The 27770-nt window shown below is 37.7% G+C and overlaps 1 protein-coding gene across 4 annotated transcripts in view; it reads right to left on the minus strand.

Annotated features, from left to right (window-relative positions):
* The window catches only part of TTLL7 (tubulin tyrosine ligase like 7), a 354831-nt gene that overhangs the window by 273047 nt on the left and 54014 nt on the right, over positions 1–27770 (minus strand). For all 4 annotated transcript variants that reach the window (XR_007953864.1, XM_051999183.1, XM_051999182.1 and 1 more), the window contains exons 2-5: positions 10539–10740; positions 10245–10376; positions 5739–5860; positions 3822–3889 (exon numbers count right to left, since the gene is read on the minus strand). Coding sequence is in view for 3 of the 4 variants with exons in the window: in XM_051999183.1 (XP_051855143.1) it covers positions 3822–3889; positions 5739–5860; positions 10245–10376; positions 10539–10563 (347 nt within the window). In the remaining variant the exon portion in view is untranslated. The remainder of the gene's footprint in view (positions 1–3821; positions 3890–5738; positions 5861–10244; positions 10377–10538; positions 10741–27770) is intronic.

A 27770-nucleotide genomic window follows, 5' to 3' on the forward strand; every position in this document is an offset into this window, starting at 1 on the left:
GGATTGGTTGAAGGACCTGGAAGATAGACTTGGGGGAGGGGGAGAGGGTGACATGATAGCTGCCTTAGCCACTTTAAAGTATTTAAAGGGCAGTCACGTGGAAAAGGGATTAGGCTTGTTCTGCTTGGCCTAAGGGGCCCCACTACAGGTGGTAACTGTGAAGAGGCAGATTTAGGCTTGAGGTCATGAAAAATTCCCTACACTCTGCAAAGTCCCAAAATGGAATGGAGTGGTAGCCTCCCCCCCCCAGGTCCTCAAGCCAAAGCGGGGTGACTCTGTCAGGGGTGATGGCAAAGGAGGGATCAGGGCTTCTGTCCTTCCAAGGATCCTTCTAAATTTAACATTCTAGCATTCTGGGATTTTCTCGGACTTGCCTCAGGAACTAGGGCAGAGATGAGAAGGATGTGCTCTCTCCCTCCAGAAGGAACTTGAGTTTTTTAATTACTTGCTCTCAAATACTTGCTCTCAAATTAGATGGAAAACTATTCTCCCACTAATGTATTTTCACATGTATTTTCAAACTTTGGGAAGTTCTGTAGCAGCTACAGGATTGTAGAATTATCTTCCTGATATATTTTCAGAAGTTATTATGGAGAACAAGCAGATAAAGTGTCATTTTCCCTCTCATCAACTATAAAATAATCTGGCATTTCGTCTTATTAGGTATTTGAGAGGCAGACGGGGTGGAAATAACCCTGGGTTTGAAGTTGGGAAGCCTGGGTACAAATCCAATCTCTTCCTGCCCCCTTTGTGACTTTGGTCAAGTTATTGAATATCACCAGCCTCATTTTCTTCATCTGTAAAAAAAAAAAAAAGTGTGGAGGGAGATAGGAAGGTACACTGGCTCGTCCCTAAAGTCCCTGGCATCTCCACAGCTAGGATCCCATGGAGCCCAGCTCTCACTTGTGACCCAGCTCAAATGCTACATCCTTCACAGTAGCACTTGTGAACTTTTGTGAACTCTCTGGAGGGAAGCAACTTCTCTGATTAAATTTCTTACAGTGTTTGCTTTGTGTTCAATGCATTTTGCCTTGCAGGATACTAATTTGGGTACATACTAAATTTTCAGCTTTTTGAGGGCATCTTCCTTTCGCCTTTCTTTTCTAGCACCTAGGACAGTGCCTCACACAGAGGAAATGCTTAATAAATGCTGGATTTAATTAAAATTAAAAGAGTCAATAAGAGACTCAAGCCAGATCTCCTCTGCCCAGCTTCAGAATGCTCTTCCCTGGGGACCCTTTCATATGTCTTTTGTTATCTTACCAAACTTCAAAAAAAGTATATAGACTATAATAATATAGCAAAACAGGGTCTTCTATGCAGTATCTCATTTGACCCTGACAATGGTACTGCATGTCTCTGTATGTTGACCACCATCATACTCAGATAATTCAAATTATCAGACTCCTTAGTGCCATTGGACCTTTGGATCTAAGCACCTATTAACTTTTATGAGGATGGTGGTGGTGAAAGGGTGAGGAGGGTATCTACAAGTCAAGGGCTAATGAAGGTGCTGATCTGACTTTTTAAGTGCATTGTAAAATAGCCTGTCCAGGCTGTCCTCTCACCACAACCAGGAAAACAAAAGGGCATTTCTAAGTGTTATCGTCCGCAAAACAGGTGTAAAACAAAGCAGCCAGAGCTGGCAATCTTACCTAAAAAGCTACAACCTGGACCACTTTGGGGATGGAAAAGCAGCACAACTAAGTCTCAAAAAAAGAGGCAGCTGGAGTTCATTACACACTTCAAATAAGGCAGTGGGGTGGTAGGGCAGCCAGGAGAAATACAAGTGGCAGGAAGCAGACTAGATAATGCACACACTGAGGCACCACGGGCCACTAGGTGGCGCCATGGTGCACAAACCTAGGGTCAGGTAGACGTCTGCGTGAGTTCAAAGCCGACCTCAGACTCTTGGGCAAGTCCCTTAAACCTTTTGTCCCCAGTTTTCTCACCTAGAAAAGAAAATGTCAAAAACCAGGGCAGTATCTGTGCCAAAAGAACCTCAGATAGAGTCACAATGAAAGGAACGTGACCGAAGATCAGTAAAGTTGGGCAGTCCCGTCACAGGGAAATGTCCACCGGCAATTAGAAACACTGATCTCCACAATAATTCTGGTTTCCTGCTGAAGTGGTGGAGGGGAAACGCACTTTTAAGGCTTTATTTTTTTTTTTTTAGGGAAAATATGAAATAGGAAGGTAATGTGAGTCATTAAGTTCTTAAAGTTGGAGAAGTTCTTAGTAGTTATCTAGATCACACTCCTCAAGGCATGAAGCCCCTGGGAGATTCCCAACAAGTGGCTAGCCTCCACTCATTATCCTCATCACAAGTGATCAATTCCAACCAGTATTTTCCTCACAAGGGGTGAGCCCACAGAAGTGTTCCTGGTAATCCCTAGATAAAGATAAGAGACACTAGAGCTGAGAGTTTCAAAGGATCTAACTGTAGCTTTTCACATATCAAGCTCTTGAAGTTAAAATTTTGTAAGAAATGTTTTAAAATTATTAAGTAATTCTAATTAATTACCTGTCTAAATTAAGCCCAACTGCAAATAAATTAACAAATGGCTTAGGAAAAACATTCATCTTAAAAAAGAAAAAGAAAAATGCTTCTTAAATACTATGGTATGTTTTAAGTATTTTAAAACTTCCTAGATTTTGATTCTAAATAGTCAAAGATTTAATTTAATTCAATAATTTCATTAGGCCCCCATTGTGTGCAAGTAATAGAAGATATAAAGATGAAAACTATATAATCCTCCTCCTTTAAGAATCTTACAATCCATAAAGGAGGCACAAAGTGTTCACAGAGAGGTATAGCATTAGGTAAAGTGCAACAGGAGCCAAGCACATTGGAACCAAGTGCTCAAATGGATATAGGAACCACTAATCTGGACCACTAATCTCTAAATTAGTGATCTTAATTTTAAATGGAATGTCATGTATGTTCTATCTACTTTTGTTAATATTTCCCAATTGTTTTAAAATCTAGTTCAGGCTCCACTGTAGGATGCTGCCATGGACTGAGTATTTGACACCTCTGCTCTAGAAGAACTTGGGGGAAAAGAGAACCCTTTGAACTGGGGAATATCAGAGAAAGACTTCACATGGGGGACAGCTCTGGTGCTGATACTCCAAGGGAAAGAAGGAACAACAGGTGAAGATGCGAAGGGTATGCACAGAAGAAATTGAGGAGAGCCAAGAGGATCCACAAAAACAAAGAAGATGTAAGCAGGATGCTGGGAACTATCTAGAATATAGGGGATGTAAAGGAAGCACAACTAGGAGGGCAGGACAGAGCCAAATGACAGAGGTCTTAAAAGCCAAAGAGCTAGCTTGCATTTTATCCTTTTGGTAACAAGGAGCTATCTTCATCTCTTCAAGGGGCAAATAATGCATCCTTTCACTTTATGACTAAGCACCCTTAGAAGAATAAAAAGGAATAAACAGCAGGTGCTCACACACCGTACAAGAATCCTAAAGAAATATTGACACTCATTCAATATGAGAAATGAATATCATTAGCCTTTAACATGTTTTCCCACCATGCTAAATGATTCCATAGGAAATGGGCAAGGTCCTGAATAGTTTTTGAAATAAGCCAACAAATCATAGTCATTGGAAGTTTTTTAGACTGGCATTCAAACAAGTATTTACCAAATGTGCAGACAGTGTTTGACATATGAAAGAGAAAAAATTTAAATGTTTCTTGCCAGCAAAACATTATTTTTTAGAGTTGATGTGATTTAGTGTAATTTAGTACTATCATGTTCACAATAAAGATTCCAAATAGCTTTTCTCTATTACAACAAAAATACAATTACTTGGTCATATTTCTTGCTAAGAAATCCTTTCTGCAGATCTCACCCATTCCTGGAAAATGGTTGATTCTCTGAAAAATAAAACATAAGGAAGCATTAGTATTTTCATGGTTTCTAATCATATATTTGTTCACTTATATAACCTTCATAAATAAGCTTTTAATATTTATGTAAGTCAAGAATCTTGTAAAAACACATAGAGCAGAAAGAATGTATGTCTTTATTTTTTCCCAATCGCATGCAGTTTATACAAATGTTCAAGTTCTGGATCTGGATCAATTGCTCTCTGTCTCTCTGTCTCTCTCTGTCTGTCTCTCTCTCTCATTCTCTATTAAGTAATATGATAAGGAGCAACAGATTTATAGGCTAAGCAACTCAGTTCAAATCTTGATTAGGTTAATTACTACTCACTGTCATTTCCCTTCTGTGAGCCTCTTGTCTTCTCGGTATTTATAAAATGGAACACTGAACTGGATGATCTTTATGGCTCTTTCCAGCCTTAAATACAATAATTCGTGAGCCTAAAAGATTTTTTGGTCTATCTGATACTTCTGAGTTACCATAGATAAGTCATTAGAAAACTGTAGAGAAAGTCAGTTATGTTCCAGATCCAACAATGACTTGTTTCTACAGTCAACCATGAATTATAAGTATATAATATACTATAGTAAAAGAAGTTTTTCAAAATGTCAACACCTTGACCATATTCATGTTGATTTTTGGTGTGTTTTTGTGCTTAACTTTCAGCAAAGCTATTGATGTCCTGTAAACAAAATAACTGCACCAGGCTGAATGAGAGACCCAAGGGGATCTGAGAAAAGTCCCAGTTTCCAAATCATGATTCTGTGCTCAACAACTCCACAAGGACACCCTGCGCTATGATAGTGCTCTTATAAAAGGCTTGTCATCTTCTAGAGCACCTACTTCACATTCTCATCGAGGCAGGCTGGAAGAACAAGCTTATATCTGTGATGCTCATAGAACAAAGAAGTGACCTGCCTAAGGCCTCATAGAAGATACAGTCAGTTCCAAACCAGGGCCTCTCACTCCAAGCTTTCTTCTCTGAGACATAGATATGTTTTTCTTTTCTCAAGCCTTCTCTAGAAGTCCAAAAAATTGAGAGCTATGTGCAAAATGAAGGAAATGAGCAAGAACCAAAAAGAGTGAATCACTCAACTGAATAGAATTCATTGCTAAAGAAAATTTCAGCAGAGCAAGGTGCTCAGAATTAAGAGCTGTCAAGGCAGTTTCATCTAAGGGAATAAATGTGAGAATAGAATCATAGAGAAATAGGATCAAATCCTGCCTCTGACACTTACAAACTATGAGCCAATCACATTTCTCTCTAAGCCTTAATTTCCTTAATCGTAAAATCAGAATCATGCCATGTATAGCAGCTTTTAATGTGTCCTCAAGATAATGGAATAAAGTATGTAAAAGAAATTATAAACTTTGAAGTGCCATATAAATAACCCTTATTAGTATTTCTATATTAGTATTTCTATTAAGCTTTAAGTCCTCCTCTAATGACACATTGTAGTTAAAAGGTAACCTTATGTTCCTGAAGGAAATCAAAACCTTAAAATAAATTTAAAGTTGGAAGGTATATTAAAGATCATCTATTCCAATCTCCACATTTTCTAAGTAAGGAAACTGAGGTCTTCAGAAGATAAAGAATTTATCTAGAGTCGTATGAACAAAAGTCTGTGTGTGTATGCATACATACATACAGTTAGAGAGAGCTAGATATGATTCCTCTAACTTGAAAGCAAATTAAGATGTAATTCATTCATCATTCAATCAACAATGGCATTATGTGTAGAGCACTGTGTTAAGTCTAACAGATACAGGGTTTAGATTAGATGGTCCCTGCCTTCAGAAAGCTGCCAATTAAAAGCCATCACAATACTTCCTTCTCACCTGATAATTTTGTAGTTCTGCAATCTTTTCCTGCTGAACAGCAGCATCACACCATATAAGATTACTTGTGTCATCTTCATCTCGAGTTTTCACAAATCCCAGCTCATCTATTACTACACGAACTGCAAATAACAGTTAAAATGATATCAAATAATGTGACAAAAACATTTCACAAATAAAGGTATCATGAAAACATCTCAGATAGATTCACCAAGTACTTGGCCTTAACCCTATAATATTTAATTTGGAAAACATCCAGGAAAAAAAAAACTCACATTTTTTATTATCAAGAAGAGTGATTAGCTGTCAATACAATTTAATCAGTATGGGTAGTGGGAAATGAAAGTCCAGATGCCCCCAAAATCTATCTGTTGAACCCTAACTCCTACACCAAATTGCTAAAGGGACAACTGATATCACCTATGACCATAACTGGGCCCAGATATACCACTTCTGTTAGGGGAACTGTACTTTTATGCCCTATCCCTGACCTTGGATTAGCTCCAGAAGGACCAAGGTAAAAATAACCCTGCACTCCATTGTAGACTGCCCTCCCTCGGCAGGATTATTTTTAGTCTTCAGGACCATAGCAGCTGTGAACTAGGAGATGTCAGGGGTTGAACAAGGGTCCCAATGGGGAGGCCCCTGACCTGACACAAGTCTCTCTTAACCCTCATTCTGGTCTGAATGCCCAGGTATTAGGAGAAGCTTCATCTGTATTAGTGACTGACCCCATCATCACACTTTACACTGCCCTAGATGTAGTTGAGAATAATGGTAAAGCCAAAAGCTGAAGATTTTTTTTGTTTCATTAGAATTCTAAGTTAACATATGAACATACATACCAATTTACAATTTTTTAAAATTTTGTTGGTGTACTATACCTAATCCGTAATTAGAAGGGAATTGAATTTTCTGGTGAAGTATCAAGAGATTCCCATTAGAAGAAACAGATAAATTTCTGACTAATAAGAAATGGCAGATAAATTCCACCAATCTCTCCCTCATTACAATGCCTCAAAATAAGATTGTGAGGACAGTCAAATAAAAAAGAGAATAGGCTCCCCTATTCTTTATCAAGGCCTCCGACTTAACATCAACATCTTAAAAGTGATGTTTCTTTTTAAAAAAATAAAATAAAAAGATGGTAGTGGATTAGAATTTCCTAATTACTATGCAATTTGAATCGAACTGCTACTTAATTGAAGTGCCGAAATACACTCAAGAATGAATTCAGATGACCACTATACAACGCAAAGAACATCTTTCTGACCCACACTTCCAAATAAAAAGATCACTATAGAATCAATGATTCCTTGTATTTTAAAGCTTGGAGGGATTTCAGAGATTATCAAGGTCAACCCTGTCATTTTACAGTTGAGAAAGCAGATGGCAAGGGGTTAAGTGACTTGTCTAAGAGTCAGGGCTAAGAGTATATAGAAGAGTTAGAAAAATAATCACAAACTTTTACCCAATAACACCACTGTTAATATATACCCTAAGGGTGTCATTAAAAAGAGCTATCTGTGTGAAAACACTTAGAGCTGCATTAGCTGTAACAGCAAAAACAAACAAACAAACAATTGGAAACAATCTTGGCATCCCAAAGTAAGGGTCTGATCGGGCTGAAAAAATCCCTATTCTCTTCTTGTGGTCCAGGAAGTACCTCAGATCTATCTCCTCCTACCTGTGGGGAACCCAGGCTTGACCTGCAAGGATGGGCAATCACTTAAATGCACATAAAGCTCACTCAACCAGCCAATCCAAAAGCCCTTTGCATGTATACCCTCTCTGCATAATCAAGGCCGGCAAAGAACTAAACTGGGTTGTTTGCCTAAGGCTATGGAAAGGAAAATGAGAGATGGTGATTTCTCCTTAATATATGAATAGCTGCTTCTTTCCTTCCTTTCAATGAACTATAGGAACTAGTACAGCAAAGATTCTCAAGGACTAAGAGTCCAGAGCATCTTCCCCGGGAATCCAGGGACTCAGGGCCAGGGCCTGGATTCAGTGTAACTGGATACCCCTGGTACAATGTGTATGACCTGAAACTTGAAAGGAAAGGAAATCATCTATGCCAACTCTACCTTTCCATCCCTGGGAAAAGTATTTCTCTCCCTCTCCCTTTCCTCTTCCTGTCTCTCTCTCTTCTCTCCAATCACATCTCTTTTTTAGGACAAGAGTTCCTGTTCCTTTAAGGTTTACAAGTATTTTCAACACAGCACACAGTTTACATCCTAATGTCTTTCTTAAAGTTCCTTTACTCTATGAAACAATTTTCAGATTGCAACTGGGACAGTTGAGAACTATTAGGGGACCTCAATTCCAATTAACTTTGCCACTGGCTGCTGATTAAGTATGGATGAGTCACTGTTTTCTAGTAAATGGAAACAGAATCTTAAAGATTAATGAAGTGTGTCGAGGCGTGAGGGCAGACAAGGACCCTGGTGCAAGAATAGTGTGCTATGTTCTCCCCTCACCCTCCTTCCCCCCCCCCCTCTATCCTGAATTTTGTATTGAAAATTTGGGGAAAGAAGTACTTTGAATAAGTCTGAAGCATCTGCAAAGAGTTCAGGGATCCCTTCTCCACCCAAGTCCTCATCTGATATACTAGCTCTAGGGTGTGAAGGTGACCCTGGCTGGAAAGAATGGGCCCAGACTCTCGCCTGGCCTTTGAAGACCAGCCTAGCTAAGTTTGGAGAGCTTCATCACTGGGTTGGCTGCAAGGTGATAAATTTTTTTGGCCACAGCCACTCCAAAAGACCACCTTGTAAGGCATGAAGAGGCTGCAAGGTCTGTCCATGGGGAAAGTACCCACAGCAGTGAAATTAGACCCTTGGAGTATTGATGTCTCTGATTCTTGGAAAAAATGAAAGGCATACATGCCAACCGTTCCTCCACAGGGCTCACTGATGATTCAATGAAAAGTATTTCACTTTAAAGCTACTAACCCTAAGTGGCAGCACGGTGTTATGTTAGTGCAAGCATTCCTGACCCGGAGTACCTATGACACTAAGGGTTAAGGAAAACTTCTCAAGTGATACAAAGAATAGTTATGGAATAAGTATAGATATCGAATGTAGTTAATTAATCTCTTAATTTTTTTTTATATACTTGGTAAATTCTAGAATTTTTTTCTGTCCTTTCACAATAAACAGGGGAATATAGGGAGCTTTACTGAAAAGTTCAGGGCTATTAAGGATTGAAAACAGTTGGCTAAAATCGGGGGGCCTATTGTCTACATTCTAACTCTGTTCCTGATTAGCCATGCAACATCTGTCAATTAAGTAGGGCAACTTAAATAACTTCTCAGGTCCCTCTTCCCAACCCTAATGCCTAGGTGTTTTTCACCCTCCATTTTTCAAATACTCTCAGAAAAGTTGGGATGGGACTTAAGAAGAATCTGGTGCTTTAAGAAGAGATTTCCAAAACCTTTGAAGGAATCCTGCCAGTGCAAGACCTTCACTTCCGGTGACTATCGCTGAGCTAACAAGGCATTTTCACATGAATATGAGAGTATGGAATGGGCAGAGAAGCCTTTCGAGTAACTCACACAATTTTAAGCCTATAAAAACCCTCATTAGAGAGTACTGCCTTGACCTGGGATTTCAAGCAGACTGACACTCTCTAAAAATGCAGGAGAGCACCTTTTCTGTAATTAGTCTCATAAGAATTATCTTGAACAATGAGAAATTAAGTGCCTTGATCATATAGTTAATATGTGGTAGAGAGGGAACTAGAACCCAGCTCAGACTCAGAAGCTAGCTTTCTATAATGCTGCAGCTGAGCCCACACCAAAAACTTTATCCAAAGAACTGACTCTATCCATTAGTTTTTGCATTTGAGGTGGGGTGTGGAAGGTTCCAAGATCAAGTAGTCTTAGAACTAGATCCATCAGTATGGGAACATTCCTTCCACCTAGGACATGTAGCAACTCATCAATAACCTTAAAAATCTAAGCCATTACCCTGGGTACTCAGGGGTTAAAGGATTCATCCATAGTCACATGACTTGATAGTTTCAGGAGCTAGACTGAAACCCTTGTCTTCTCAGCTCCAATATGAGTCCCCTATCCATTGCACAATGAGATCTGTTGCTTTTTAATAACAAAGCTAAATTTCAAAATGATTCTAAAAATGAGATAAGAAATGCTCCGGCATGCTAATTTTTCTTTGTTTCATAATTAGAAAAATATCTCTAAAGTTTTAGAGCCATTATTTTGTACAGAAAGAATTTAGATAGGAAAACCAACATAACAAGTGACATTTATTCAAAACTCAGTAATAATGAAAGCTTTTAAGCTTTACATCGATTGTCTAATTGTTTACTGATGCATTAAATACCTCATAAAACAGCAAATTTTAAAAGGGGGAACAAAATACATTCTAGTAATAAGAGTTATTCCTTTTTCTTTCTGATCTCCTTTAACCTTTAAATCCCACATTGGCTAAGTGTTCAGCTCAATGGCAACTATGAAAATCCTTTTAATATAAAATATATACTTACCGATTTCAAATTTTGTGCCAGAAACATTTGCTGTAATAGAGCCATTCTTCTTCTTCTTTCTGACCTTCCTTTTAATTTTGCTTTCATAAGACAATTCCGTGTCCAGACCTAGGTGAGAGGGCCCTTGAATGTCTATGAAAGAAAGATAACAGCTCAACATCATTAAAACAGACCAGTTCACACACACACAGGATTCCAAAGGTATTCCTCAATTTTTCCCTCTGACTTGAAGTTTTGAGGGTGATTCACCACAAGAGTTATACTTAAATAGTGGGCTTCAATCAGGATACTTACCTCCTTCGTGAGGCAAGGATGGCATTATACCTCCGATGATTGAGAAGCAGAGTGTGGATGCTGTCCCAAGCTCTTAAAACAGTATGTTCTGCATCAGCCCAATTTAGATATGGCCTAAAATCACCAAAAGCTCTTATCATACCATCTCAGTGGAAAAATTTTTTTGATTCCAGAAAGTTTAAATAATGGAATAGGGAGATACCTATAAGGAAAAAGAAGATAATTCTAATTTCAGAAACTATAAAACATATTTTGAGACAAATACAAGTCCTACGTAAAGTTCTTCAACAATGCCAAGAATCCTATTTTAGCCTGAATTTGGTTCTCTGGTCCCTTGTTATGGAAGAACAATATGAAGCCAGGCTCCCAGGTCCTGCACTAGCTGTCCCAATTCTTTGTTCCTTACCCACTCCCAGCCGAAAAGCTGGCTCCAGATGGAGTGATGCAGCTCTGTCCACTGACTACCTCCCTCTTCCTCTTACCTTTCACAAAAGCCACCCACTTTCCTAGAATAGAATTACTGATCCTCTCTGCCAAAGCCTTCTACCTTTCATTCTTTCCAGATCCTGGCAGAGGATTATGTACACAAGGAGTAGTCAATAAGTGCTAGAGGCTGACCATTGACTGACCATGAAGAACCTCTTAAATCTCACCTCATCTAGTCCATCAGCCTATAATGAATAGTAAATGGCTGCTGGCCACTTCTACTTCCTAAATCACTCCAATCTCACCTCTCTATGTTGTACTTTGGAGAAAGAGGGGAGAAGGCAAGTGGAGAAAGGGGAGGGACACCAGTCTTAATATGAACTTATAAGAGGACATGGACAATAAGATTTGCAGAATGGCCGAGTATGGAAGATTTAAGATCTTTTTCACCTGTGGGAGTGAATACTCAGAAGAATTCAGATAGATACCTTTGGACAAATCCTTTCCCCCGTCTAGGTCTCAATTTCCACAACTGTAAAATGTTCTGGGGCCTCCTCTGTCCCTTAGTTTAGAGCTGTGATTCAATGATGCATTTCAGTATTTGAGGTAATTCCCAATGTAGAAACTCTTTTGACTTATGCAGATGGACTGTCCTGAAGAGTTCCCTATCTCTCAAATATTAAACTTGTGCTTATTTTTTCATGAGTTTTTAAGTAACACATATGGATGAGGAAGCTCCCTCTCCCCATAGTAGGTCAGCACCTTTTCTGTACCTTAGAATCTCCTGGCAACTCAAAGTTGCCAAGAGAATAGGCAATTGGGTTGGCCACATAGCCAGAATATGTTAGTGGTAAGATTTGAACTCTGGTCTTCAGAATTTAAGGCCAACTGTTTACTACATCACACGGATTAATGCCATATAACTAAAAACAGTTTCAAATAATCTCCCTCTCCTCAGGTTTTCCACAATACTTTTTAATCTGAATCCAGTCTTTGGTCCTATCATACATACACTACCTTGTATTTTATTTACTTCCATTTGTGTTATAGCTCCCTCTTCCCCACAGTCCCTCAAACAGAATGAAAGCTTCTTTTTTTTTTTTTAATAACTTTTTATTGATAGAACTCATGCCAGGATAATTTTTTATAACTGTATCCCTTGCATTCACTTCTGTTCCAATTTTTCCCCTCCCTCCCTCACCCCTTTCCCCCAGATGGCAAGCAATCCTTTACATGTTGAATAGATTACAGTATATCCTGGATACAATATATGTGTGCAGAACCGAACAGTTTTCTTGTTGCACAGGGAGAATTGAATTCAGAAGGTATAAATAATCCGGGAAGAAAAACAAAAATGCAAGCAGTGCTTCTTCTCAGAATGAAAGCTTCTTGAAGGCTGAGGTTATGCTGTTTTACATCCTTATATGATGGATGCCTAGTACCATGTCTCACCCACATCAAGGACTTATTAAATGTTTTATCTAAAGACCCAAAAGACATATGGAGGCAATAGGGAGGCTAACGAATGTTTTACAAACAGCAACATGCACATAAGTGGTACAGAACATATTAAAGGCAGTCTATAACTACAAAGATGCACTGGGAGAATAAATGATGACAAGTATATAGCCCAAGTATACATGAGACACTCAAAAAATAGGAGACATGCTGCCAGTTGATCTTCTCAAGAAGATACAGAAAAAAAATGGACAAAAATAAAAAGCCTCCTGAGATAAGAGATTGGGAAGGGGCTGCTAAGTACTAAGAAGGGAGACCATCCACACGCAGAGAGGAAGTCAGGAATCCAAAGAATCGCTGACAAGTTGGGTCACATCCAGGGAAAGGTGATGGGTATGGTAAAGGGCCTTGAAACTATGTCATAAGAGGATCAGTTGAAGGAACTGGAGACTTTCAGGGTGATTTGATATCGGTCTTCAAATATTTGAAGGACTGTCATGTGAAAGACAAATTAGATTTATTATCCTTGGCTCCAGAGAGGCGAACTAAAACCAACAGGTGGAAATCACACGAAGGTGGCTTTTGGCTCAGTCTAAGGAAGATATTCCTAACAGTTGGTCTCTTTCAAAAATGGAATCAAGTCTCATAAGGTAGTAAGCTCATTGTCACTGGAAAAGTTTAAGCAGAAGTTGGATGACTACTTGGTGAGGATACTATTAACAGTTCAGCTATCACACAGGGAGCTTGTAACAAAATGACCTTCAACTTGCCTCCCACCTCTGTAATTTTATGTGTCTACTTTCAGTATATATTTGCTTTTTTTGCATTTACTACTGTATTTTTCTTACTTCTCTCTTTATTAAAAGCATCCTAAGATAGTTCCTAAAGACACTATTTTGAAGTAGGAAGGAGTCCTTAAATGTTGAAATCAAATTGCTGAATCTAATTAAAAGCTTTTGCTGCATTCAAAAAATGACAAATCACACCCAGTCCACAATGCTATATACTTAGTGCTGACTGGATCAATATTTGTTGTTCATAGGATAATAAGATGTACAGCTGGAAGAGAACCTGGAGATCATCTGATCCAATTCTCTCATTTTTTAAGACGAGAAAACCGGGGTCCAGAGTTCCTGTGCAACTTGTCCAAGGTCATACAACCAACAAATTGCAAAGCTGGAATGGTAATGCTAATGAAAACACAGCTCACTAAAATGTAACCTAACATCTCCAGCACTTTATCCCTGATGAGATTCATTATTGAAGGCACTTAAGAGCTCCATTTGTTTTTGAGTGGGATTGTCTGAGGACACAGTTTTTTATTTTTTTTATTTTTTTGCTCTCCAGAAAACTTCAAGATTCAATTGCCAAAATATACTGAAAAAATGAAGTGAAGTAAATTCTTATGAAAATTCATAATTCTGAAATCAATTAAAACATATGTTTGGCACTATCTTCAAACTACACTATGTTATTCTCTGAGGAAAAATAAATAAAAACCATTTCCTACCCTTAAGGAGCTTTCCATCATGTAACAATGCATATTGTAGAAATACATGAGCTTAGACTCACCCTCCAAGCAATGCAAACATATAAATCTAATCTGAGACAACCCAGTTCATAAAGTGCCCTTCTCCAGTCCCATCCACTTCAATCAGAGAGCTTTATGATTTCTCAGACATCCTAATAAATCAGTGGCACAGATAATCAAACAGGCAAATAATCCCCCAACCCAATTAGACTGTGCTTAGGAGAGGGTTTTGAGGACTTCATTAGAAATATGAGTGAGTCTAATGTCCTAAACATCACAACATTTCAAATCAAAGGTTGCTATGCTGGGGTCACTTCATTCTGGAAGTAGACTGATTTTTTTTTTTTTAAAGCATCAGTCTAAAGAATGAGTTTCCTTTAGCCAGCTTGCTAGCTCCCCCAAGGGAGGTAACTGTTTTAATGTGAAAGTATTCCTAGTCTACCAGCTCTGGCTAGGCAGCAGTAAACAAAAGTATTGTTTACTGCAACAAAGTACTTAATTCAGTAAAAGTAGGTGACAATGTCAATAAGTATTTGAAAGAAGTATTTGCTTATGTAATCCACAAGAAGAGTCTTCATAGTAACTCAATTCACCAGACATTTAAGGTTGCTGTTTCAAGAGATGGCAAAAGCAATAAGAAAAAGGCTTTATTTTATATCAAAATAAAAGAGAGAAGGTAGGAGAAGGAGGAGGAGGAGAGGAGAGTTATGGCTTAACACCCAGACAGGAATTCTGCTTCTAATTCCAGGGAAGAATATTCACATTCTAATGACTGCATTGTACATTTCCACATAAAACTGCACAGGTTTTCAAAAACTGCAAACATCTACTGTTATATCTGATTTCTTTTCACTGAGTTCTAGCAAGCAAGACATTTGAGATGACAAAACCACCCAGTTTCCAATAGAAGTAAAGAGGTTTCAGTCCCTTCTGTAACCCAGCAGCAGACCATGACGGTGCTCCAGAATCCTAGTGCCCTTCACTTCAACAAGCTGCTTTTTGCAATGTTCACTTTCTAAAACAAAGTGACAACATTTCTCCCTTCATCAGAAAATAGGTTAGGCAGGTAAAGCTAGAAGAGAAGGATAGCTTCTAAAGAGCTCTTACACATTGTCCAGTTAGGCAAACTGACTTTTTTGGAAAAAAAAAAATATCTTATTTTAGTATTTCGAGTCAAGGTGAAAAATGGGGGGATAGAGATATGTATGAGTGTGTGTTTGTGTACACACTTTTCCCCCCAAAGGAAAAAAATGTATTTAAAATCAAAGTTCATAATCTTTCAAAAGCTCTATCAAATCCCATCTTGATGCTGAAGAATGCAATTGCAAGGCACCAACAATAGCTGCAAGAAACCAAAAAGTTACCACATTTTCTGCCCACTTCAATTTTAAAGATTAGAAATAGAAATTTAATTTGGAGAAGAAACTGCAATCTTTAAAGAATTCTTATTTTGAAAAGTAAGAACATTTTATTCCCTCAATATATACTTTACCTCTGCCTCAGTGATTTACAGGAAACCCTAATTTCTTCAACTCTACTTGTGGGATGGCCTGCTAAGCTTGATAAGGTAGCTTAGGCAGAATAATTTCCTTGCAGGAACACCACAGTGAGTCTTGTTGAATTTGGGGCAGTTTTCTGAGGAAGGAATGAAGGAACTGGGAGGGGGGAGATGAATAATCAGAAAGTGGACTGAAATCTAAGGGACTGTAAAGAAAGCCTACTGAGTAAGGAAAACACATAGACTCTGTGAGGCATCTGGGCAGGGTGGAAGGCCATAGATACGTATCCAAATTGGAGATTTGTTCAAGTCACCAGGAAAACATGCCAATAATTAACCAAAGTAGGGAATGCTGAAAATCTGTAATAAACACACACACACACACACACACACACACACACACTCACTCACTCTATGAATTTCTGCATGGTGTTATGTCCTCTCTGGGTGGAGATCACTTATCATGTCCCCCTTTCATGCTTGTAATCCTATCAAGGAGCAGCTTAAGAGATATGTCTTCATGAAGCAAAGCTTTCCTAGATCCTTCTTCAACACCCCTCCATTCATGTTCTCTCTTTCCTCATATATCCCTAGACATCTAAATCTGGTATCTCCCCTTTGCCCCTTTCACTCTCTACCTTTACTATATTTGTGTGACAGTCTGGTGTTATTATAATTTTACCATTATAACACTTGTGGAAAACTTAATAGGAGATCAGCTTTACTAAGGCCTCACATGGGGACACAAGTTAGGGAGCCCTAGGCAATAAATATCCCATTCTCTACATTGTACCAGACCTATTTCTTTACTTTAATGCAGGGTACCTCTTATTCTGAAGGTGAGATCCTTAGGGATTTCTTAGAAGTGATATAACTGTCAATATTCAGGCTAGGCCACTAATGGAATCATGTGTCTACTGGCAACCCAAGGCCTCTGGGGGAAATATCCAACATTAGAGAGCGGGGAGGGTAAATGCTGCCAGACTGTAACTCAACTAGGGATTTAGCCTTGGTAGCAGAGAGGAGCCCCTGTAGGGCATCTATCCCACCTGTTCACATGAAGAGGCAGCTGGAAGCCATATGTCTTGGCCCTTCATCTTCCTAATGTCCAACCATTATATTACAAATAGAATATCATGGTGGAAAGGGACCTTTAAAGGTCATCTAGGCCTACTCCTATTTAAAACATAAAATCCTTCTACAGAGGAGTTACAAATGCCTCAAAGATGTACAGTGGCAGATAACCCATCTCATGTAAAACTAACAGGTTATTTGAGCATTCTTAAGTGAGCTAAAACATGCACCCTGGTTCCCAGCCATATCACATACACACACATACACACACACAGATCTAACGTTCTAGAGTCAGCTATCATACTTTACTCCCCTGCCCAGTCCTTTTTTTTTTCTTTTGAAGTGGTTTCCAGAGCTCCACCATTTTGGTCATTCACTTTCAGACCCACTTTAGCATAATATCCCTGCTGAACTATGGTTCTCAGAATCTAACACAAGATTACAGGTATCTAATCACAACACACAACTGTAAGACTATGGATTCATTCTGGATACTTGATTAAAACAATCTAAGACCTCATTTACACATTTAGCTGCCACATCAAAAACTAAGTCTGCAGTGCACTAAAACTCCTAGGTCATGAATTATCAAGCCACATTCCTACATTTTGTGTGTGTGTGTGTGTGTGTGTGTGTGTGTTTTAATCAGTAGCAAGGAATGAAATTTTATTCTATCATTCCTGCTTATTAAAAGGTCTGATGTAGTAGAAAGAATAATGGACTCTGGGTCAAGAAACATGAGTTAGAATTGCAGCTTCTACTCTTAACTTTCTGTGGTGGGATCATGGACAAATCCCTGAGCCTCACTAAACTTTAGCAAAAAGAAGATGGATCAGATTTGCCTTCCTTATTTCACAAGGTTGTTTTGAGGAAAGCACTTTATAAATCTTAAAAGAGGCTCCCTCTAAAGTTCCTGCCATCCACAATTTGATAAGCATTCCATTTATGTCCATTCAATTCAACACATACTAAGTGCTTGTTGATAATACTAATAGCCAGCACTTGTAATGTGCTTGAGAATTTGTATGCTTCTCTCTGATTCCTCACACCAACCTTGGGAGATAGGAGTTATTGTTACTCTCATTTCACACATGAGGGAACTGAGGCTGAGAAAAGTACAGAGAGATCCCCCCCACTGTCACAATGCTGAGCCCAGATTTGAAGTCATCTTTCCAATTCCAATCCAAGACCCTAATGTGCTTTGGCAATTTAATGAAAGCTACTGTCCCACATGGTAAGGATATTTTTTAAAATGAAAATAGTTCCTGCTTTCAAGAAACTTCCAATCTTTCAAGGAAAAATAAACAAGAAAATTTTAAAATGTAATTTCAAGAAAGAAAAAAGTGCTAGCAATTGAGGGGCCAAGACTGTCAGGAAAGACCATCGGGTAATGGCATTGGATAAGAGCTTTTAAAAAATTGAGACAGTCTGAAAGATGAATTTGAGCAGGGAATATATTAGTTATGAGTAATGGGGAACACCCTGAGGCAAAGGCAAAGGCAAAGGCAAAGGCTAAAGACTGATGTCAAATGCATGAAACAACTTTCAGTGGAATAGCTTGTATAGGACAAGTGCATGAAGAGAAGCGATAGGATCACAGGATGTCTTCATCCAGATCAGTTGGAGCAATGTTGATCAATCAATACTAAGTGGGCATATATGTGGACTATAAGAATAATAGTAATAATAAGAAGAATTGTGGGAAAGTGGATTCCACCACTAACTTTACCTGTGTAACTTGAAGCAAACTACCTATTCTTCGTGGAGGCATGGATTTCTTTTCTATCAACAATAAGGTTGGACTAGACAATCACGAGGATGTCTTCTCTTCCTAAAATTCTGTCTGATGTCAGTTGTCTTGTGCATCAAATTGTCCATGATTTTATCAGGGAGGATATTATTATCTCTACCAATCCCTCCAAACTCTAGTCAAATCTTATTTTGAATTGGTGAAACCCAAATAATTCACTTCCCAATAGCCAACTCTTTCAATCTAAGCTTCTCTTAGAATTTAAAAAGGTTGTTTTATAAATTGTTAGGAGTAACTAAACATTTCTGAGCAAGGTAGTGGCAAGATGAAAGCAGAGTTTTAGTAAGATCAATCTGGCCAGATTTAAGTGAAAACAGACTGGTCAAAGAGAAATCATATAAACCAGTGAGGAGGCTAGTTCTCATTTCCAGATGGTTAAGTAACATAGTGACAACAGTGAAAATGGAAAGGATTGGATAAAGAATACATTAAAAAGAAAGAGTCTACTTTACTAAAGAAAATTTTTTGAGGCTTACTAAAAATCTACCAATTTTCTGATGTGTTCAAAACACTGTGGTAGGTACTGGTGGAGATAGATTCATAAACCAAGTTCCCTACCCTCAGGGAGCTCACAGTCTAATAAAAAGAAGACCAACATATACTCTGATTACAACACAAAATGACTATGTGACTGATGAGACATGGGAGCAAGGGAGAAGTCTATTCAGATGAATAGCATTACTTTAGTTATCTCCCAATGGCTTTCTCCAAAAACAAAATTGCCCTTTTTTCTCTAGTCTCTGCCAAGCAATCCACAATAGATTTCAAAACACACAGCTGCTTAGATCTTGAACAGCTGACATCATCCAGAACAATTGAGATAACAATAACACACTGGCACCACTCATTGTGTGTTCAAATAAAATGGGTTATTAGAAGAGGTTGCTTATAAATACAATGACTTTTGTCTCGATTTCTCTGGCCTCTGCGATTCCCAAAGTCTTAGTACTCAGTATACTGTTCCAGTTCTAACACAAGCACCTAACATCCACTTCTAAATTCCTGCTAGTGGCCAATGACGGAATTACCTAATGATAAACAAGATCATTAATTTTGGCAAAGAAAATAAGGGGTTAATAGGTCTGACCACTAGGTCTCATAAAATAGTTATTTTTCAAAGCACTGTGAATTGCCTACCTTTTGTTAAAGGCTTATATTCATAATGCAGTCCAAAAAGCAATTGCATCATAGTCCATGTAGGGCCTTGTTTTTCATTATCACCTAGCAAGAAAACATGTTCATGTTGGAACTAATAAACATTAGGTGATGGAGAATGGTGAAAGATGATCTGCTTGGGGCAGATGGTCTAATTGTAAAGGACATCGGAGAGAAAGCAGAACTACGCAAATGTGTTTTGGTGATAGGTTTTTTTTATCTTATCTTCTGTCAAAAAGGATTATAATGTAATAGATTCAGAGTTTGAATAGACCTTAAAGGTCACCAAGTCCAATCCCCTCTCTTTACAAAGGAAGCAACTGAGGCCCAGGAAGAAAAAAATAACTGCCAATTATCACACAGACAGTGAATATTGGAGCCAGCCTCTGAACCTTATCTTATCCAATTTCTGAAGAAGCCTTCTTTCCACCATTATCAAGAATAATCTTCACACTGAGTAGAATAGAACCAATATAATAAAAGGGGATTGAAATCAAAGATCAGTGAAGAAATATTAAGAGATAGAGCATCTAAATGAGTTCCCTATTATTAGATGAAATACAAGCTAGGAAGGCAACAAGAACGTCACAGGTGTGGTTCCTGAATCACTGTCAATAATCTTCATGGACCTATGGAAAATAAGAAAACTAACAAATCTGAACATTGGCAAATGTTCTATTTAGTTTTTGCTTTGTTTTGTTTTTAAGGAAAAGGCAGACCACAAATTAAAACATCAAGAGCTCTATTCTACCAAATAATCCAAAAAGTTTCATAACAGCTTAGACAGGGACAGAGAAATCACAGGATTGAGAGATAAAAAGCATTTAAGGATTATTTATCCTTTTCTCCTCATTTTACAGATGGAGAAACTGAGTCTCAGAGAAATAGATAAAGCTAAACCACAAACTCAGGTCTTTTGACCACAAATCAAATGCTCTTTATATTACATCATGCTGTTTTTAGAAATCAACAATTCAACCAAGAAAGCAAAACTGAATCACCACAGCTCACTTTCTGACAGTTGTGGTGAGTATAAGACATTTGACAAAAATCTCTCCCTGTACCCATGGATAATGTGGAAACCTGTTAGCTATAGCTGAATAATGTTAAGTGAATTCTAAACAAGTTCAACAACATTACCCAACAAGTATTGATTTGACAATCAATATTACCCTGCTACAGGGTTCTGTCCATGATCCCAATTTTTAATCAATGTCTTAGATGAAAACAGAACTCTTATTAATTCTATAGATGACATGAAACTGAGATCTAATAAATATACTAGAAGACAAAAATCAGGATGTAAAGGGATCATGACAGGCTGGAACCCTGAGTCAAATCTATTGAATGCATTTATGCCTATTTAATTTCAAATTCTAAACAGGTTTAAGGAAAAAAAAAATTCCCAAGTACAAGCTGAGGGAAAAATAAGGAAACAGCAGTTCACTGGGGGGGGGGGGGAGGAAAACACTGTCTTGGTGATTTCAATTTATGTTAAGTTCAACAAATCAATGGAGTAACCCAGCAGTCACAAACAAGTTTAATTGCTAGGCTATAATTAATAGACATACAGTTTCCAGAAAATGAATAGTAATATACACATCTACTATCTTCATTGGTCAGACTATCTGTAAAGTACTGTGTCTATTCCTGGAGATCATATTGTGAGAGGCCACCAATGAGCTGAAGCATATCCAGAAAGTAGCCTAAATGGTGAGAGCCCTTGAAATTATGTCATATAAGAAGCAGTTGAAGAAGGCAGGGATGCTTGATGAGAAAATTTGTGGGGAACAACACCTCTCTCTGAATATCTGACAAGCCAACATGTCCATGAGAAACAAAAATGTATTAATTTTTTGAGTTCCAAAAGGCACAGTAGATAAAAGCTAAGGAAGATGTGATTTCAGCTCAACAAAAGGAAGAATTGCAAATGGTCAGATTTGTACAAAAATGGGATGGACTGCTTCAAAAGATACTATATGCCCTGACTGAATAACATAAACTGAACATTTATTCAAGGTCAACTGTGTACAAAGCAACAGTCAACAGGCACTGAGGAAAAACCGCAAGAAACAGTCCACAAGGTTCCTGGATTTCAACACATTATCCAATAGATATGTCACACATAGAGTCCCAAGTTTTCTTTAAGGCATAGTTTCTAAGTGAGGAAGGAAGTGGTGAGAAGGCATGAGATGAGAGACAGATCAGAGAGAGCAAGAATTGGCAAGTGACTGGTTTAGCTGGGACATAGTGTGTGTGAAGGGGAATAATATGAAATAAAACTAGAAGGGGAGGGTTGCAGCCAACTTCTAAGAGTTCAAAGCCCCAAATGAAGAGTTTTGTATTTTGTGCTACAGTCTTTAATTACTGATATCAGGAGATGTATCACAGAAGATTATTTCAATTGCTACATTCAGTATGGATTGGAAAAGGAATAATTTAGAAAAGAGAAACCAATTAGAAGACTATTTTAGGGGCAACTAGGTGGCACAATGGATCGAGTACCAGCCCTGAAGTCAGGAGGACAGAGTTCAAATCCAGCCTGAGACACTTAATACTTCCTAGTTGTGCGATCCTGGGCAAGTCACTTAATCCCAACTGCCTCAGGGGAAAAAAAAAAAAAAAAAAAAAAAACAGAAGACTATTTTAATAACCAGGTAACTAAATAGTGATGAAGACAAGATGAAAAATGTTGAGGAGGCGGAACTGAAAAAATTTAGTTAACTGAATGGATATGGGGTAAGGAGATAGTGAAGAGAAGAGTCAATTTCTTGGATAAGGGCTTGAACAAGTCAACTTCTCAGATGGTTTCCAATTTACAGATTGTGTTGTTACCAGCTTAATTTGCAAGAGATAAAAATGTGAACTGTTACCTCTAACCAGATTCTCCAAAAGTTCTGCCAACAGAACTTTCCACCCTCAAAACAGCTACATAGTTATCAGCTACATAATCTTCCATAGGTTACCAAAAGCATTTAACAATCTAGCTTCAAAATAGCAAATCCATGTAGAGGAATGAGTTAGTAGACAGGCAATGTGGTGTAACAAATTTAAGAATTGAATTTGTATTTCATAGACCTGTGTCATAGAATCAATAATTTAATTCTTCCTCCCTTCAGTTTCCTTATCTTTGTAACAATGATCAAAAGTAATAATGCATCATATATAAAGCACTTTAAAAACTTCAAAGTTCTAAAAAATTGATTTTCCTAATTTAAGACTTAAGAATATGAATCTGTCAATCAATTCAACAAATATTCACTAAGCACTTATTGTACAAGGCACCACTCAAGGTACTAGAGAAACCAAGACAAAACTACCATACTGTTTCTGGCCTGAATGAGCTTTTATTTTACTGGGAAGGAAGGGGAGACAAGATATTGGTATGTGTACAGGTAAATATAATACCACCAATTCTGTGATGAGGGTAAAGAAGAAATCCAGACAAAATGCTCTAGAAAAATTGTATAGTATCAAAATATCTAAGCTTAGAGCTCAAAAGGGCCTTAGAAACCAATTAAATGCTATTTAATGAACTTCTTGGGGCCCCATTTTCCTCATCTATAAAATGAAGGGCTTGGCTCTGAATCCAAGTCCTCCAAATCTAATGCTCTTTCCATTGTACCATATTGCTATGAAGATTCAATAGGAAATGTATATAAAGTACTTTATAATCTGTAAAGCATCATATAAATGTCAACTAATATTGCTATTATTAGGAGAGGAAAGAGAATTCAACACAAATGAAACTGTCATTGACTTCCTTTGCCATGCCTCTTCCTTAGCACTCACTCCCCATGTATCTGACAATAACAAACAGCAGAGTTCCAGAGGGCATTTTTTCCCTAAAATACATAATTCATTAGATTGGTGACCAAACTTACCCATCAGTGCTAATTCAAACCACTAGAACATCATTATTTCAATGCAAAACACTACTTCAGTTTTCCCTGAAAGAGTTCATTTAACAACTAAAATGCCAACCAACTAGTAGAATCATATATAGTTTGGGGAGGGGGGTTAAGGCAATTTTAAAATGTATGTGTATCCAATACCTTGGTTCTAGAGCAGGAGAAAAATACATTTCATAAGAGGAGGAGGAGATGTCATTGTCTTGGCTTTCTTTAGTATTTCAGAGCACGCCCATTTCAATGGAACCATGACCTCACTGGTGCAGTGAAGACTGAAGTCATTGCTACTTTTTGGCCTGATGCAATTCTTGTCCATCCCCTTTCTCTAATTCCACTCATGGAGGATGAACCCAATGCACTGGAAACCCTTCTCCAAGTCCTTGGGGAGGATGGACCCAATCCACTGAAAGTCCTCCTCTTAATCTTTAAATACTTCTCAGAAAAAGATGACACCCTGGAGCTGATCCTTTGCTCCTATTACAGCCATAATTAGTTCATCTTCTTTCTCTGCAGCATTTCTTTAACACCATCTTCCCTGTTCATAGGATCACAGTTCTCCAAGGGAAGTCAGGGGTTATCCTTTTGAACCTTCTCATGTTTCAGATAAAAGAAACGGAGACCCGAGAAAGTTAAATGGCTTGCCTAACATCACCTAGGCAGTAACATAAGTAGGACTTGGACCCAAATCTGTACTACCACACCTCATTTATCCCCACTTCCAATCATTTACCTTTGCACTAACCTTTGGGTTACCTGAAGTTTTGATTTTTCTAAGGGTTTCAAAATAAGAAAATAGTAATTCTGTAAACTGCTAAGGTTAGAGAAATTAGTCACAAGAAAATATGATTAGCCAGCCCAGGTTAAAGGCCATTAAATTAAAACATGGCTCAGGGATCAGCATTCACACTGGAAGAGGCATTAAAAAAAGGAAAAGGAAAAAGTCCGTGGGTCCGGTTGTCATATTACACACATATTCATAGACTGAAACCTATGGCCATCAAAGGAAGGTCATGAGGAAGAACAAATGATGTGTTTGTCCAAGTCATTATAACTCATTAACTCAGGTGGAAGGAGAGACTTCACAAGGTCAACTTTGTAAAGAATTACTGAAACCTTTTATTGTCTAATAGCTAGATCTATTGTCCAAAGGAAACCCACTCTCAGTGCCAAAGCTGACCTAATTTCTTACAGACCGAGTTCATTACATAAGAATGCTATGCACAGAATCATTAAATTATTTCACATTTTTTAAATCACTGTATCATTTTTCATATATTCACAAAATGTTAAGACTGGAAGAGCCCTTAGTTGTAATCAGGTGTGGTACTATTGGTAAAGAGTGGGTGACAGTTCAGCTGGAGTGGAAAGAGCACTGCATTTACACTTCTACACACTTCTTGTTTCCCCCACAAAATGTAAGCTCCATGAAGGGGAGAAGCCCCAAAACATGTCACATTGCCTGACACTTAACCAAGGCAATGGCTGATTCACAGTTTTACCATTTACTGCCTTATATAACCTTCGGCAAGCCAGCACCCTTCTCTGTACCTCAGTTTCCGCATAGGGTTAATGACAGTCTTAGCCTAGGAAACTTTCCCACTGTGGTTTCTTCTAGTTCCAGAATGCTTGGCGACCACAAATGGAAGAGAGTTGCTCAAGGTCATAAAAACTGCTATTGGCAAACTCAGACTAAGTCTCTTAACCCCATTTCCTCACACTTTAAAAAAAATTTTTTTTGTTGTTCCTCTTCCATACCATGTCTTTAGCATGAAACAAAGCTTTGCAGTTCAAAGAAATGTTCCTCCTATAGAAATGCATATGGAATTGTTAGTTTTCTCATGAAATTTTAGTTCTGGTCAGTCAATCACTTTACCTGTAGCTTGTAAATCGAAGAGGTTGAATTCAATGACCTCTAAGGATTCAGACTGCAAAGTCTAAATCTACAATTCTATGATAGGACACAAGATGATCTAATGTGATTCTTCCTTTTGTTATGGGCATAAAAAAAAGGTCACCTTTTTGAGACTTGAATTAAATCTTCTCTTTCTTCACTCCAATTTAATCATGGAATTAAAAAGGGCAGAGATTGAGCTCTTAAATAGGGAGATTTCTAAGTATACCCTAAAATGAAACAAAACTTTAAAAGGCATCCTTACCCTCTCCCCTCCATCTATATCTCCATACATTATTGTTTTCTGAACTTTATATTGTTACAGATGTGAAATATCCATATCCATTTATACAAAGATTTTTTTTACTAGACTCCACCATGTCTCCTATTATAAATGCAACATTTATTAAAAAAAAGAAAAACACTTTAAACTCATCACTGTATTAGATAACATAATTGGAACAAATATTTTAATTCCAGATCTCATTTTAAGTCTAGCTGAGATATATACAGCATAAGTACATGAAAGTATAGCCTATAGTAGCAAAGCACTAGTTAAGGGAACCCAAGTACTCTGAGCTCTCTCCTCTAAGTTCCTCTTAGTACTTTCTGTCTTTACTACTCATTTGATAATTCACCATACAATGTTCTATGACAAGTTTCATATTGTTCTAGGAAACATTTTTGTTTTGCATTGTGTTATTACTTATGAGCTTTATGATTATCACCACCTTCTGCCTTCTTTTCTTCACTCTAAAGAGGAAATGAGGGAAGACGTGGCACATAGTGTCCTGTGGAAAAATCCTTCTTTCATGCAACGATAAGGTGTTTTAAATCCTCTGATCCAGGGATAAGAGTGTACTCATTGTACCAAGCCCTAGAATTCTACATAGCCTATGAAATAAGACCCACAGAGTTTAGTTTCATACCTATATAGAAAAACCCAAATGGATAAAAAAAAAAAAAGCCTATTATACCAACTATGATAACATAGTTGGAAGTTTGCTCCACCAAGCTGAGATCTCAGTATATGAGCTGAGCCCAATTTGAAGAGAAGGAAGAGAATAGAGGAAACAGCATGTAGAAAATGAAACTGGTTCTACAAGGATCCCAAGCTACTCCTTGACACAAAAAGCCATCTTTGTAAAACAAATATTCTTCAGATGATGCAATATGGCTGAAAATAATGACCAGCACAATTTCCAAGGATCAAAATTAAAAGTAACTTGAAAAGACACAGAAAGATGCATGGCGGGTTTAAGTGGACCACAGTGTACCAACAATGACAACTTAAGCAAAAGAGACATTTTCTAAGAGATCAATCATCAGAAAAGGAGCTGAGAAAACCATACAGCAAGAGTAAGTGAAGTGCACAAGTAAACAATCCAAATGCTATATAGTTATTATGGTGGCCCCATAATGTTAGTGGATGAAAGAGTGGAGCTCATATATAGTAAATGCACCCACTATAGAGAATATGTGGTCAAAACTGTTCAAGAAGCTGGTAGAATGAAAAAATATGGAAGTATCACATTCTACACCATTGTGGAGAGGTCACAGCAGTGAGACCATGGATCCTCTGAAGGAAATTATTTAGTTATAACCAATTAATATTTAGAGGTGCAATAACATATTTAAAATAGCAGTAGACTTAAGAGCCATGAGAAATGGATTTGAATTCTGGCTCTGTTATTCACTGACTATGGAAACACTAGTATATAATCTAATTTTTCTGTGCTACATTAGTCACATTTTGCAGAGAAAACTAATACCATTTACCTTCATTTAGCTGTAAAGAAAGCACTTCATCTATCTTGCCATTAATATTTTTTAAAGTTTTCTCATGCATGCCTTACCTCCTCAACTGTTTTGTAAGTTCCTAAAGTCAAGGAGTTATGTATATACTTTCTTAAATCCACCATAGCAGTTAACCCTAGGCTGTCATTCAACAAATATCCTGTAGAATTTTTAAAGGTGGAAGGCACTTCATCTAATGTAGCCACTATTTCCCAATATGCAAGTCCCCTAATTCGATGTCCCTATGAAAGTCCATCCTCTGCCTTTTTCATTTTCTTTACAGCTTTATTTATAGGAAGTTCTACTTAATTAACCAAAATCATCTTCTCTATAATTTTTACCTGGTTCTAGTCTCTGGAGGCTAAATATAATAGTTCTAATAATGTCTCCAAAAGGTTGAGCTTTCAAATATTTTAGGACAACAATCCCCTCTCAATTCTTCTCTTTTCTAGAGAGTTCCTTCATTTGATTGACATATCACTAGTTTCTCACCATTCTTGAAAGAACCCCTCTTTATAACCAATATATAAAAATACCCCTCCTAAAATGTTGCACTGAATAGAACCTTGTTTTCCAGATGAGTCTGGGTAGCATATGGGGTGAAACTACCCCTATAACTCATCTTGGCCATAATTAATGTAGTAATTGAATAATTCTATTGAATAAATTGGGTCTCCTATT

The sequence above is a fragment of the Antechinus flavipes genome, chromosome 4 (assembly GCF_016432865.1).
Source record: "Antechinus flavipes isolate AdamAnt ecotype Samford, QLD, Australia chromosome 4, AdamAnt_v2, whole genome shotgun sequence".
Taxonomy (NCBI): domain Eukaryota; kingdom Metazoa; phylum Chordata; class Mammalia; order Dasyuromorphia; family Dasyuridae; genus Antechinus; species Antechinus flavipes.